Source organism: Podarcis tiliguerta (assembly GCF_965153285.1).
Source record: "Podarcis tiliguerta genome assembly, chromosome: 10".
NCBI lineage: Eukaryota > Metazoa > Chordata > Lepidosauria > Squamata > Lacertidae > Podarcis > Podarcis tiliguerta.
Genome location: NC_139543.1, coordinates 26,577,749 through 26,591,834, shown reverse-complemented (window position 1 = coordinate 26,591,834; position 14,086 = coordinate 26,577,749). Strand labels below are relative to the sequence as shown.

At 43.1% G+C, this 14,086-nt stretch overlaps 1 protein-coding gene across 1 annotated transcript in view; it reads right to left on the bottom strand.

The window, feature by feature from the left end:
• The window catches only part of ANO6 (anoctamin 6), a 68,960-nt gene extending 57,950 nt beyond the window's left edge, over positions 1-11,010 (bottom strand). The window contains exon 1 of the mRNA XM_083399527.1: positions 10,761-11,010. Within this exon, the coding sequence (XP_083255653.1) occupies positions 10,761-10,887 (127 nt within the window). The 5' untranslated portion in view covers positions 10,888-11,010. The remainder of the gene's footprint in view (positions 1-10,760) is intronic.
• Positions 11,011-14,086: the final 3,076 nt, after the last annotated feature.

Genomic DNA, 14,086 nt, shown 5'->3' with positions numbered 1-14,086 from the left:
CATTTGCTATGCTAAGAAGTAACTCAGGTTTCCTTACAGCACCCCTAAGTACTCCTTACTGTGGATGTTGGACCCCACAAATCCTAAAGCCAGCACTGCATGAAGATGCCCTTCTGTGGGAGTGCTGTGGAATGACATCCAGATGGCCCCTTCAAAATTATAACCTGAAGGTGGCGATTTTAGCCACACTGGAAATAAGGATTACTGTGTTACTGCAACATCTGAAATGGGAGTCAGGTGGCTTTAAAAGGATTAAGACAAATTCATGGGTGACTAGGTAAAGAACCCCTGGAAGGTTAAGTCCAGTCAAAAGTGACTATGGGGTTGTGGTGCTCATCTAGCTTTCAGGCTGAGGGAGCCGGCGTTTGTCCACAGACAGATTTCTGGGTCATGCGGCCAGCATGACTAAACTACTTTTGGCACAACAGAACACTGTGACAGAAACCAGAGTGCACGGAAACGCCGTTTACTGTACCTTCCCGCCGCAGCGGTACCTATTTATCTACTTGCACTGACACGCTTTCAAACTGCTAGGTTGGCAGGAGCTGGGACAGAGCAATGGGAGCTCACTCCATCACGAGGATTCAAATTGCTGACCTTCTGATCGGCAAGCCCAAGAGGCTCAGTGGTTTAGACCACAGTGCCACCTACGTCCCTTATGGAGGAATAGGTGTCAATTACAATAATTGAAGTAGCATAAGATGCTGAGAACAAACAACAAAGGAAGGCTACCAACCTTTATGGCATGGAGGCTTGCTATGGGCATCTCATACTACAGGAGACTGAATGAATGGACCTTTAGTCTGACCATGCAAGGCAATTGTTACACTTAAAAGCTGAATTATAAACGCTGGGTATTAAGAGCTAGATCACAAGGAGCAGTGCATAGCTATTTTTATGATCAAAACCAGACGGAAATGGTTCTGCCAGAAGTTATTCTGTGCTCTTGCTGATTCACACAAGCACTCCTTCCTATGGCCTTTCATATCACATGCAGAATATTAGCGGCATTTGTGGGTGTGAAATGGCCCAGATAATGTTCAATATAAATCAGAGCTGCACTGAATAATAAAAAAGGAACAAGTGTAGTACAGAAGGATTTCCTTTTGTTTGCTTTTTTGGCTCTTGCCTTTGCTTTTTGTGCCAGCAAGTCACTTCAATTAGTATTCTAGCATGAGCCCAGTACTTTAATAGTGTGGCAGAGGAAGTTGCATATTAACCCTTCTCCTGTGCATATGCTGTAGCTTAATATGTTTTGCTTGAACTGCAATTGAATCGCCCTCTTGCCCATCTGCAATTACTCTTCAACAGACATTCATTTTGCGTTCGCTGCTGAAGACAAGGGTTGACTGAAATGTTCCTTAATTAATACGTAGCTGGTTACTAAACATACACACAGAAATGAAGAAAAACAGTGACCTTACTGAGATAAAACTGGCAGTTTCGGGGAACTTGAGTCCTGCACGTGTCCATAAAACACAGATGGAAAATATCTCAGCATGGAAATAAAACAGAAAAAGATGCCAACATACTTTAAAGGCCAGATGCAGTATTAACTCATCATGTCCAAGTACTAAACTTAGCACAGATAAGACTATGTTTCCTCAGTTATGTCTTTGGGAGGGGGCAATATATTTCCTAAAGGCAAGAAACTGCATTTAAGGTATCTTTCTTGAGCTGCATATAGCTTACTTTTCTATTAACCCTTTCTGATAGAAGTACGGCGTAATAGAAGTTCTGATATGATAAGGTGAATGCCATGCTTCCAATTTGTTGCTGCTTTTTTAAGGGTTACTTATATATGCTGTAATAAAGCTGCTGTATCTAAAAGCTGACTGGGTTACAGATGTTTCCATGAACCTGGCTGATACACTTTAGTTCCTAACACTTTTTAACATAATAGTCATTACCCTTAGCCCCTCTTCCCCAGTCAGTCTTGCCACTAGCTACTGTGGACCACCTTTGAGCCAGATGGTTGGGGTCAGCTCCTTGCTGAATTCTTCTTACTGTCTTCACTGCCCATCTTCAGCTTAAGGTTAATGATTTTGCTCTTTTAAGGCAGACTATTATTTTCAGCTTCCTCCAGCCTGGATAGTCTCTTTCCCATCTGCTTCTGCTTCACCTTCAGCCTCCAGCTGCTTCTTCTCAGCCAGTCTCACCCTCTGTCTTCTTCATATCTGGTCAGCAGTCTCTCTCAATAGTAGATTAGGCCTATTTATGTCCCAGCCTGTCTGTCCACCAACCAATCATATTTGAGAGGCAGAGAGTCCTCCCCGCCAATCAGGCCACTTTTCCTGTCCAATGCATAATTAATAATTTCTGTCCAATAAGCCAATCAGAAGTGTAATTTACAATACAGTGGTACCTCGAGTTACAAATGCCTCAGGTTACAAACGCTTTAGGTTACAAACTCCGCTAACCTGGAAGAGTTACCTTGAGTTGAGAACTTTGCCCCAGGATGACAACAGAAATTGTGTGCCGGTGGCGCAGCGGCAGCAAGAGTTTCTTTTATCAAAAAGGCTGCAGGACTCTTTAGCTGTCTTTGGAAAACAAATTAAAACTTTCCTGTTCCACTATGCCTTGGGTGAGAACAGGAAGTTTAATATTAGTTATGGTTCTGTTTTTCTTTCCCATTTTGCTTTCTCTATACTGCTTCCCTGTTTTATTGTGACACTAATATTTTATTTTATTGTATTATTAATTATTTTATTAGTATTTAGCATTACTGTAAGCTATCATGCAGGCCTATGTGCAGGATATAAATATATTATCATAAAACTATAGGCTAGAGGAAAAAGATGAATCTTCTATTCAGAATCTTAATTAGTATGAGATAAGTTGCTTGAGAACTAAAGCAGACAAGGCTGCTTGCCAAAATACATATTAGATTTTGCCAGTGGGGCATATAAGGAAGGTCTGATCTTATGGAGGGAGATGGGTAATAAAGACAATTTGGATCATTAGTACAATTTGTTTCTTCTTGCCCCCCACAATTGCTATAGTAACCAGAGCCTTTAATGTATTTATCTTCAAAATATCCCTGTGCTGCTTCTGGAGACATGTTGGATTTGATTAAACAAAAGAATTAAGGCAGAGAGCAAATGCAGATGAAGAATGGAGAATTGGCCACAGAAGCTGGCTAGCCCTAGATAACGTCTCTCTTGATTTAGATTACATCAACTCAAATATAGCCTGGACCTCAATTATCTGAACACTAGTAAGAATAGGGAGTTTAGGTGTAGACCAGAAAAGGCTAACCTGTGGCCTTCCAGGTGTTGTTGGGGTACAGCCCAATAGTAGTGTGCCAAATATTTCTTCCAATATTTTGTGTGACTATTCTCCAACAATTACTGAGAAAAGAAATTACATTTGAAAATTATCAAAGGGGAGGGAAAACTTGGTGGATTTGTCATCCACATTTACTTTACTTTCGACACAGATTCACAGGTTGTGAGTATCCTCTCTCTCATTCTATAAATCATCTCTTTGATGGTCTTCAATCTGCAGCCTTCCCAAATCCTTGGCTTCCTGTCTGGAATATACCCTGACAGCCTACTAAGTTTCCTGCACTTTAAAGCCCATCACTAGATAAAGACTACCATGAGGCTTTTTTTAATACCAGGGAGTTTGGAGAGGCAGGGAAGTTGCGGAGTGCTGGAGAAATATTTAATGGGATGGTGGGAGACATACGCAACACCCATGGCCACCTTGCAATGATATAGTAAGCTCGATTTTGCACTCACCTATATACTAAAGCAATTCTAAAGCATGCTGGGGATGGCATAGGTTTTGGCACAGCACTACTTCTTGGATTCAAGTATTAGAATGGACCAAACCATGTAGAAAAGCAGTTCCAGACATGAATTGGTCCTGAGACTGCTGCTTGCTGGGAGAACTTGGGCCAGTCACTATGTCTCAGTCCAAAGGTAGCTAGTATTGTTCCTCCAGATGTTATCAAGCTCCAGGCAGGATAACCAATGGTTGGGGAGTTTAATCTGACAATATCTGGAGGGCATATGTTGGCTATTTCTGTCTCGTCCTAACTTGCCTCACAGGTTGGAAAGGATAAGAACCATGTACGTTACCCTGAACTCCTTGGAAGAAAGGTAGGAAGTGCAATCCTATAGGATGTGCAGTTCTTCAAAATGTGGCACTTTTTGCCTTTTTGTGTGTGGAAAGTTTGATGTCCCACTTTCTGCTTGTAAGGAAGGCAACAATTCTAGAAATATCTTATCTTCACTCTCTAGCTGACTAGTTGCGTATCCACCTCCTTGACAGTTAGATAGTAGAAGAAATAACTTTCTTTAGTATGAACATGAAGAAAACAAATAACTGGAAGGGAATACAGTTTGGACTGGTTTAGTTTTAGCATGTAAAACAACACACTGAGTAGTTTCAGAAAAGTCACGGAGAAAGGAATTCTAAATGGGTGTTTTCTTGAAGAAGGCCATGTACATAAAAATATCTAAGAGATAGAGCAAAACCAGGAAAACTATCCTAGGTAACTGAAGAAGATGCTCTGCTGCATCTTAATGTTATGGGTGTCATATTTCACACACAAAAACTCCTAGGAGTATACTAAAGAAGTTAGCAATTGCTTGTAAAATAAATTTATGTTACGGATAATGGATCTTTTTTTATTGCACCTGTACAGTCGCTGAATAAATAATTTAGGAGGGTGGCAAATTATTAGATTTCTATCCCAGAGAAGCTAGAATGCATTTTGCCAAGTAACCCAGAATTCTGGGGCCTAGAAGCTTGGGAAATTAAAATAAGTGTTCAGAGATAAATCTTTTCCCACTTGTTAAAAATGTGGCATTCCTCATTCAACCAGAACCTCAATTCAGGTCAACAAGTGAAGATTTTTATTTCACTGGAACGATCTAGGAACTATCTATTTCACTGGAACGATGAAAAAAATACTGTACAACCAGGTACTTGTTAAATTATAGTAAGAATTTTAAAAATATGATCAGCAAGATAAATTTTGAGCCTTGGGGCAGGAAGAGAGAAGGCCACTTGTACTTGCTTTAGTCCTGCTCAAGTGCTCATAACATTCACTATTAGAGGTATCTCTATCTCCCACTCCTGCCCTGCAGAACTAACAGCAACTTCAATTAACTAGCACCACAGCCCTGATTCAATCGCATCCCCAACCAATGGCTGCTTTGAAGCTTTGAAGAAAGCATCAAGACCACTGATCTCCATCAGCTCATCTGCTTGGGCCCTAAGATGGTAAGGGGTAAGTCTTATATACATTTTTACACAAATTTCAGAATGATAGACATCACAACAGAATTCATTACTGATTTTTTGCTGTTGTTCCATAACTTTTCCATTTTCCTTTCCACTTGAGCCACAATTATTTGGCATTCTTCCTTGTGAATAAAGGAATAAGTCTACCGTTCCACTCATTTCAGCAGTCCCTGTGCTTTTGCCAAGCAGGACTACTGATCAGCATTGCACAATAGCATCATAGAGACACGGCTCAATGGCTATATTAGGGAATAGGAGGCGTGGAGAATGGGGCAAGGTTCCATCTAATGAAGTACCTGTCATGCAGTTTTGTGGCTCTGAGTTTTTAATGCCAGGCAGCCTTGTGCCAAGAGCAGTAGTGAGGGGGTTCCCCTTACAGTAAACCACAATAAAGCTAGTAAAAGGTAAAGGGACCCCTGACTATTAGGTTCAGGCGCAGATGACTCTGGGGTTGCGGCGCTCATCTCGCTTTATTGGCCAAGGGAGCCGGCGTACAGCCAGTCATGTGGCCAGCATGACTAAGCTGCTTCTGGCGAACCAGAGCAGCGCACGGAAATGCTGTTTACCTTCCCGCTAGAGCGGTACCTATTTATCTACTTGCACTCTGACGTGCTTTCGAACTGCTAGGTTGGCAGGAGATGAAAGCTAGAGATCTAGCTTAATCTAGGCCCTACTCACTTTGCATGGTATTCCATTGTTACTGCAGTACAGGTGGATTGTGTCATTATATGATTTAGCCACCAGGTGGCAACTGTACACACACATACACACACACACACACACAGACAGCCAGACAGCCAGAAGTTTTCTGTTGCCGTTCTTTTTGGAGGGAGACAAAACTTGCCTAGTTTTTCTTCTTTCTGGTATGTGCATTAACCTTCCATGACAAGGCACTAAACTTTTCTTGAGCAACAACAGCTACAGTTATGTCACAGGGTGTGGTGGTCAGTAATCACACGGTCCAAAGTTGGAGTTAACACTTGATGAGCAAAAACACAATCTCCACATACTTTTCTGAGTGTCAGGCCTAATATTCCCAGTGGGTCTTCTTCCAGGAAATCAGTTGCCAAGACTAAAGGTCCCCACCTTCCCATAGCTGTCTATGTCTCCTCCTCTCAGGGCTTTCCCCAAGCAATTGGAGACTGTGTGTCTGTGTACAGCCAAACTCTCATTGACCTTTTCATGCCTCTCCTGGTTCTGGGAGGGAGCTTGTCACAGCAGCAGGAGGAAACAACCATGACTTTTCACCAGCCTGACTTATCTCTGCCTCTAATTTCAATTTGACCTCACTAACTTCAGCTTCCAATTCTTGACCTCTCTGCCACAGACTCTCCCTGCTCACTAAGCCCTGCTTCTGCTTCTGACACATCCTCTTTCCAGTCTTCTCCCTCTGACCTCTCATCACTGTCCCACCACCACTCCCTGGGCTCTGAGCTTTCTTGCCTTGGTGGTTCCACAGCTGGTTCCTCCCACCATTCCTTTGTGTCCAACCAGCCCAAGACAAGTTGAGGGAAAGAAAGTATCAATTTGCCTGGTTGCAAACCACACATTCAAAGACACTGATTTTAATGGGACACTTTCTTTCTAGATTACATCCTGGAGTACAACCTCCAGTGTAGGTTGAGGTTATAGATTCAACAACAACAGCAATTGAGAAAGCAATGCAGCAATGCAGAAGGGCAGCATAGACATTTTAGAAATAAACAAGTAACAAAATGTCCATGAGTTCACTTTCTCTCTATAGACAGTTTTTAAGAAGACAGCTTGATTCGATTATAAAACCAGAAGACTGACTCAACCCACAAAGAAGGAAGTGGTGCCATGCCAACTTAGTTCCTGAAACATACTGTAGCTCTGTTTCATTTTTACATTTCCCTGATCTCTCTACAGCAGGGGTCAGCAAACTTTTTCAGCAGAGGGCCGGTCCACTGTCCCTCAGACCTTGTGGGGGGCCAGACTATACTTAATAAAAAATTAAAAATGAACTAATTCCTATGCCCCACAAATAACCCAGAGATGCATTTTAAATAAAAGGACACATTCTACTCATGTAAAAACACCAGTCAGGCCCCACAAATAACCCAGAGATGCATTTTAAATAAAAGGACACATTCTACTCATGTAAAAACACGCTAATTCCCGAACCGTCCGCGGGCCAAATTGAGAAGGCGATCGCGCCGGACTCAGCTCCCAGGCCTTAGTTTGCCTACCCATGCTCTATAGAGTCTGAACTGAACACACACTAAAACCTATGGTATCTCCCACCCTATTAATCAACTTCAGTTTGATTAGGGTCAATGATCAGAATGAGCAGAAATGTAATAAACATACAAAAGCAATAAATTTATTTTAGAGGGTATGGAAAAAGAACTTACTCATGTGAACTTCCAAGTACCTGAAGTCTTTTAAAAACCAGGTTGATTGCTTACACATTCAATCTCACTTAAAAAAAAATTGTGTTGACATTTACCAAGACTTACATTTATATTTGACACAGATAAACTACAAACTTCCTGAACACCAATGATAGTTGCCTATGTAACTTTGCTACCTTTCAACAAATAACAGTACTTGACCTAAGAATAATACAAATGGCAATAGATGCAATCACATGTCTATTGACTTTCGCCTTGTTAGAATTTGAAACAAAGATAAATAATTCACACACTATCCCTTTGATAAATCTGAACAACGCCTAATACCAGTCTCTTCTAATTCCATGCATCACTGGCAAATATCATACACATCAGTTGTTTGTTGTCTCTGCTTCGTTTTATTTCCGTTGACAACTTAGGCAGAAGTAAACAGTTTCATGATTGCAAGGAAGACTCGTGTCAATTACGTAGACAGACCTGCACTATAATTTAGAAGAGTTAAATGCCAGGTTCGTTTTACAAAGTAGAAGGAGAAGATTGGAGTAACATTTTTTTGTGTACTAAATTACAAAAAGCAATTTTTGTGACAATTTTATGGGAAAGAAACATTTGTAACTAAGGCTGGAAAGTTATAAACCACAGTTAAGGGAAAGCAAAAGCTTCCAAATTCCTCTTCTTAGGCATGTGGGAAGCCACAAAGAGGAGAAGGAATAGCTTCCAAGCACAGGAAGAGGCTAGGCTCATTTATGTAATGTTAAACAAGGATTTAGCCGTACATCTGAATGCGGCCTCTGCCTATTTATGAGGGTATGGTGAATGTGCCTCAGAGATTGTTTCGGAGTGGTACTCTGCTAGTTTCTCTTTTGTGGCACCTGGATGAGTCCCTCTTTGTATCACTTTTGATGGCACCAAATGGCATTTTAACATGGAGTATAATTGGTTATGGTTGATCGATGCGACCTTCAACTGGTACTGTTTTGTCTCTTTGGTGAGTCATAGTTTTTATGCAGCTTTGGTAGACTGTTTTTTCATTGTTCTGTTCATTTGCTCTTCATTAATCATATGTCACCTGCAGCAGCAAGGGTTGAATCCACATGGGCAGAGCAATCCTACCTCCAGCAGTCTTGCCACTCATGGTTGACAGCAAAGGAAAGTGGGAAGGGAATGCGGGTTGTGGGGAGGGTAGGCACAGTGACCGGGCCCAGATCAGACCCAATGCCAAATGGCATTAGCTTAGCATATAAGGGTTTGGACTGCAGCCTACCGTAAGTCATGCTTAGAACAAGCCCATTGGAATGGACTTCACACTTGGTAATCCTTAAACCAGTCCCTTTGAAATCAGTGGGGCCTAAGTTAGTCCCTTTGGTTTCAATGGGTTCACTCTTAAGCATGACTTAGGCTGCAATCCAACTCCCAGGTTGTTTGAAAAGACAGTTGATTTAAAAAATGTAACTTAATAAATAAGCAAACAGCCCTCTTGCGTTTTATCTGTGAGAGACAGTTAACTACTTTCCCCCTTACAGACAGAGAATACATTTTTTTCTTACTCATCATGGCTTTTCTCTCATGCTTTGGCAGTCAAATTAAGGCATGGCAAAACTGGGAAAGCAGAACCGCTACTTCTTGATGCTGATGCCAGCAGTGAGGTCCAAGTGAGACACAGGGGGTGGCTTTTAACACAGCAACCCAAGAGATTATGTTCCCCACTGGACCTACAGTGGAATGCTGGCTCCATCACTACAGCAAACTGTATCTTTCTCCTACTGTCAGTTCCTGTATGCTACTTCTTTGCTAAACTTACTTCCATGTCCTTTTCCAGAACAGGACAGCTTAGATTTAATAAAGTACACATTTTATAGTTTTATTTGCTGATATAGTTATTTAAAACAGCAGCAGAGGGTTGGTGACTAACCTAAATCTTTTTTATTTCAACGGGACTTGCAGCCTGTATGTACACCATACATTTAGAGAAGGTTTTCCTCCAAAAATCCTGGAAATTGTAGCTAAGGGTGCTGGGAATTATAGCTCCGTGAGGTGTAAACTACAGTTTCCTTGATTCTAGGGGGTGGGAGGTGTGCTTTAAATGGAGCCATAGTCAGGTCTGCAGCCCATCTACTCAGAAGTAAGTCCCGTTGGATTCAGTAGGGCTTACTCCCAGGGAGGTGGGGTTAGGAGAACTACAGCGTTGGTTGAGACTTTTGCTGGATTGTTACCCTCAATTTATATATCCTAGCAGTATTTTAAAGAATTGCCTATCGCACGGGGAGAAAGGTGGCGCTAGTGAGTATTTCCAGATCATCTGTTGCAAAAAACAAACACACACAACCTTGCCTTTAGGTCTCTTTTATCCTCCCAGCTTATTCTTCCGTCTTTTCTGACTCACATTTATCTGGAAAAGTGACAAATGATCACTGAACTTTCAACTCCCATACAAAAATAAAAAAGCAACAACCAAAGATTGCGGAACAACACTGCATTCTTTCCCTAGCCCATCAAAACGCCCATCGCCGTCAGTTTTCTTTGCGGATGTTCCGTTCAAATCTCAGATCAGCATTTTGGAAGCAGGGAGGGGAGCGAGACTAGCATTGGGGAGAGAATAACGGCGAGGTCTTTCAATTCAGGATTAGAAAGAAGACTTTCCCCCCCAGGCACAGGACAGTGTCAGACCCAGCTGAATGGTGCAAGCCAAATAACTCCGCGGAACGGCCTGCAAAGGAGCTGGAAAGAACAGCGAAGCCAAACTTTCCGCGTTAACTTTGTGATGCCTGCGCCACTGTCCAAGCTGTTGACACGCCGCGTTAAAAACAAAAAAGGGTGAATCAAAGGGCAGCCAATGGAACTGGAACCCACCCTTTCCTCTCTCTCACTTTGGGGAGAGACTTTTAAGATTCAACTCTCCCTGTTGCAAAGCAAGCTCGGTCGCCTTAGCTCGAAAGCGCTTTCTCCACCGTCTCATTTCAAGCATATTTCAAGCACGCCTTTCCCCTGGCTGGGATCTGTAGCTTGCTGGGAATTGTAGCTCGGCGTGGGGTAAAACTACAGTTCCCAACATTCTTTTTCCTGGAGGGGGACGCTTTAAATGCACGGAATGTACACGTGTAGACACACACACACGCACACCTTACTCACCTATCTCCCCATCTTCTTCTTCCTCCCCCTCTTCTTCCTCGTCATCTTCCTCCAGCTCCAGCAACACACCCTCCTTCTCCGCATTCATCTCCCCAGAAGTCCGTCGCTGCTGCTGCTGCTGTTGCATTCCTCCTTTCCTGCAGATAATATGGAATAATCTCCAGGAGGAGGAGGAGGAAAGCAGCCCCGGGGCTCCCGCGAACAGAGAGCCCGCCTTCCCCTCTCCGAGAGCCGCGGGGAAAGGAGAAAGGCGGGGCGGCCTGAGCAAGAGCAGCGGGCTGGGCTGAAGGCGCCGCCCTCTTGGCAGCCCGCCCGGACTGAGCGAAAGAGGCCGCGGGAAAGCGAGCGGGGAGTTTCCTCCGGTTGCCATAGAGACGGGGCTGGGGTGACGGGGCTTCCCCCCACGTACCGCTTTTTCCTTCAGGGGCGCGTGGTTCCCCTCAAGTTACCTCAGCCACGGGGTTCGTCGAGCCCGAAGCAGCAGCCAGCAACCCGCTCGAAAGGGGTTGCTCTCGCTCTCTTCCCAATAGGACCTTAAAAAAAATAAAAATTAAAATATAACTTTATTGAATAATACAATCAAATTTCCAGACATATCTGCAAAAACGCAGTTGTTTACATATTTGCCACACATAAACTGTGAAAGAAGCTAAAGAGTAAGAAGAAACGAAAAAACAAAAAACAACAACAAAGGAAAATAAAAAAGAAAGAAAATGCTGTTTTCCATAAACAGTAATTCCAAAATTACACATTATAAAATACAAATCTTAATTAAAATATCTTAAAAGACTTCCACCGCCTAACGCCACCCTTTTTTTGTTGTTTAATTCTCCTTTACCTCTGTTCTTCATTTCCATCCCTTTAGATCCCTTAGGATCTTCCATAATCCATTAAATTCTCTATACAGTGGTACCTCGGGTTACATATGCTTCAGGTTACACACTCTGCTAACCTAGAAATAGTGCTTCAGGTTAAGAACTTTGCTTCAGCATGAGAACAGAAATCGTGCTCTGGCAGCGCAGTGGCAGCAGGAGGCCCCATTAGCTAAAGTGGTGCTTCAGGTTAAGAACAGTTTCAGGTTAAGTACGGACCTCCGGAACGAATTAAGTACTTAACCCGAGGTACCACTGTAGTCCAATAGGACCTTTCACAGAACTGTTGACTTGGAAGGGAACCTGAGGATCAGAGTCAGGGTTTCCCAACCTTGGGTCGCCAGTTGTTGCTTTTTGGACTACAATTCCCATCACCCCTGACCGCGGGTCCCCGCTAGCGAGGGATGATGGGAGTTGTAGTCCAACAGCAGCTGGAGACCCAAGGTCAGGAAACCCCTGGATTCTCGTCCAACTCCCTGCAATGCAGGAATAGGCAACTGTCCCCCCAAAATATAAGGATATCTCAGGATCACTATTTGAACTTCCGCCCCACTATTACACAAAATGCGCTGTTCTGCTTTGCTCCCAACTGGCTGCTTTCTAAGGAAGAGCCATTTCTGAAGAAAAGCTTTGTGAGGAGGAAACCAGAAGTGCACAGAGTTGTCTACAAAAAAAAACAAAAAAAAAAACAGGCACATGATAACACATGCCTTTAATGCACGTTATTATTTCCCCAAGAATCCTGGTAACTGAGGTTTGCCCCCCACAGAGCTACAGTTCCCGGCACCCTTCACAATCTACAGTTCCCAAGGGTCATCTAGTCCAACCCCCTGCAATGTTTTAAAATGTATGGTACGTACACAGAAGTTGATGCTGACTCTGGAGCGGTTGGTGCTGATTCTTTACCGCTGCTGATTTTTGCAGCTTTGGGTGTTAGGTTGCTTTTACTGTCCCTTTGTGTATGTGTCTTATTTCTATTACATGTTTGATATTGCGATCTGTCCTGGAGGGTATAAAAACTACGTATCTAATAAACATATGAATACCATGCTGTGTGTTACATGGTGCCTGCTTTGGCAGGGGGTAGACATTGCGGGAGGCAAAATGTGCCCCCTCTCCACCCTGAAAATGTAACATTAGATTCTAGAGAGTCTGTAGAGCAGAGCAGCTGAACCCTGGGGAATGGCGACTTCCCCAAAAATTAAGCAAAAAAGGGACATAAGGACTGATTGTGAATTCTGCTGAGTTCATGGAAAATCAAAAGAGCACTTTTGTTAATCGTTTTCCAGTGGATAAAGCATGATTTCCAAGAGACTGATGAAAAAAACATTCCTGTGACTGGGCCACATTTCCCAGTGTCAGAAACTGATTCCCAGTATTTTCATTGGCACTGCAGTGACGTATTAGAGGAAATTAAAATGACTGTGTATAGAAAAATGGTGTGAAGCAGCCATAACCCAATTTAGCATTGTTTCCAGTTGTGTATAAACCTCCAAGGACTTGTTAATTTTCATGCCTCCGTGCAAGTTCCAGTATGAAATGACGACAGTCTCTTTTGCCCTCTACTGAACTGAACTGGTAATAACAACTGGCGATAAAATTTGCTGCTGATCATATAGGAGAATGCTGAACCAACATGTCCTCTAAAGGTGCATTGCAGGATTCATGCTTTCATCATGTGTGTATGTACATCCTATACTTCCAGTTGTATGCTAACACAGCCACAGGGCCAACCCAATGTATTTTGTTGCCTGAGGTGAAGAACAAGACCACAGCCTGCAACCCCATTAACCGAAACAGACTAAACTGGCAGCTGAATCTTAGTTCAGCACTGGTGGCGGGACAGCAACCTTACTGCACCTAAGGTTAGCAAGGGGTTGCAAGGCACACACAGCTCTGTCCTCTACTACCTTCCTGCCTCTGCCTGCCTCCCAGAATCTTCAGTCTGAAGCAGCTGTCTCACCGTGCCCAGCAGCAGAGCCGGCCCTGTGCAGCCAACTAAGAACCTTTTCTGACACTGTACGGGAGCAATGTCTTGAAACCCAACAAGCACCCAGCATCCACTTAAAACACTGACCTTCTAAATAAATGCAATCATTTTTATAGATAATAGGCCTTGCAGAGTCACACCCATCTAACCCAGGGAGCACCTAACTCAGATCCGGCCCTGAAATAAACTAGGGGCAGAAATAATGTTTATTTAGGGGTTGGTTGTTGTTTCTTAACTAATTAAACATATAGTCAGGCAGGAGAAGGAGGAGATGATGTGGGCAGATGATCACAACCAGCAGAGTTTCAATCCTGTGGGGTGCTGCTTAGCAAGGCAAGGTGATTGGGAAACAGCACCCTGCAGAAGTGAATCCCGAGAGCCGAAGTGTGTGTTCCTTCAAAAGTATCTTCAAGTAGCTTGACGTGCCGGTATACCAGTCAAAGCTCCGCAGGCCCCTGACACAA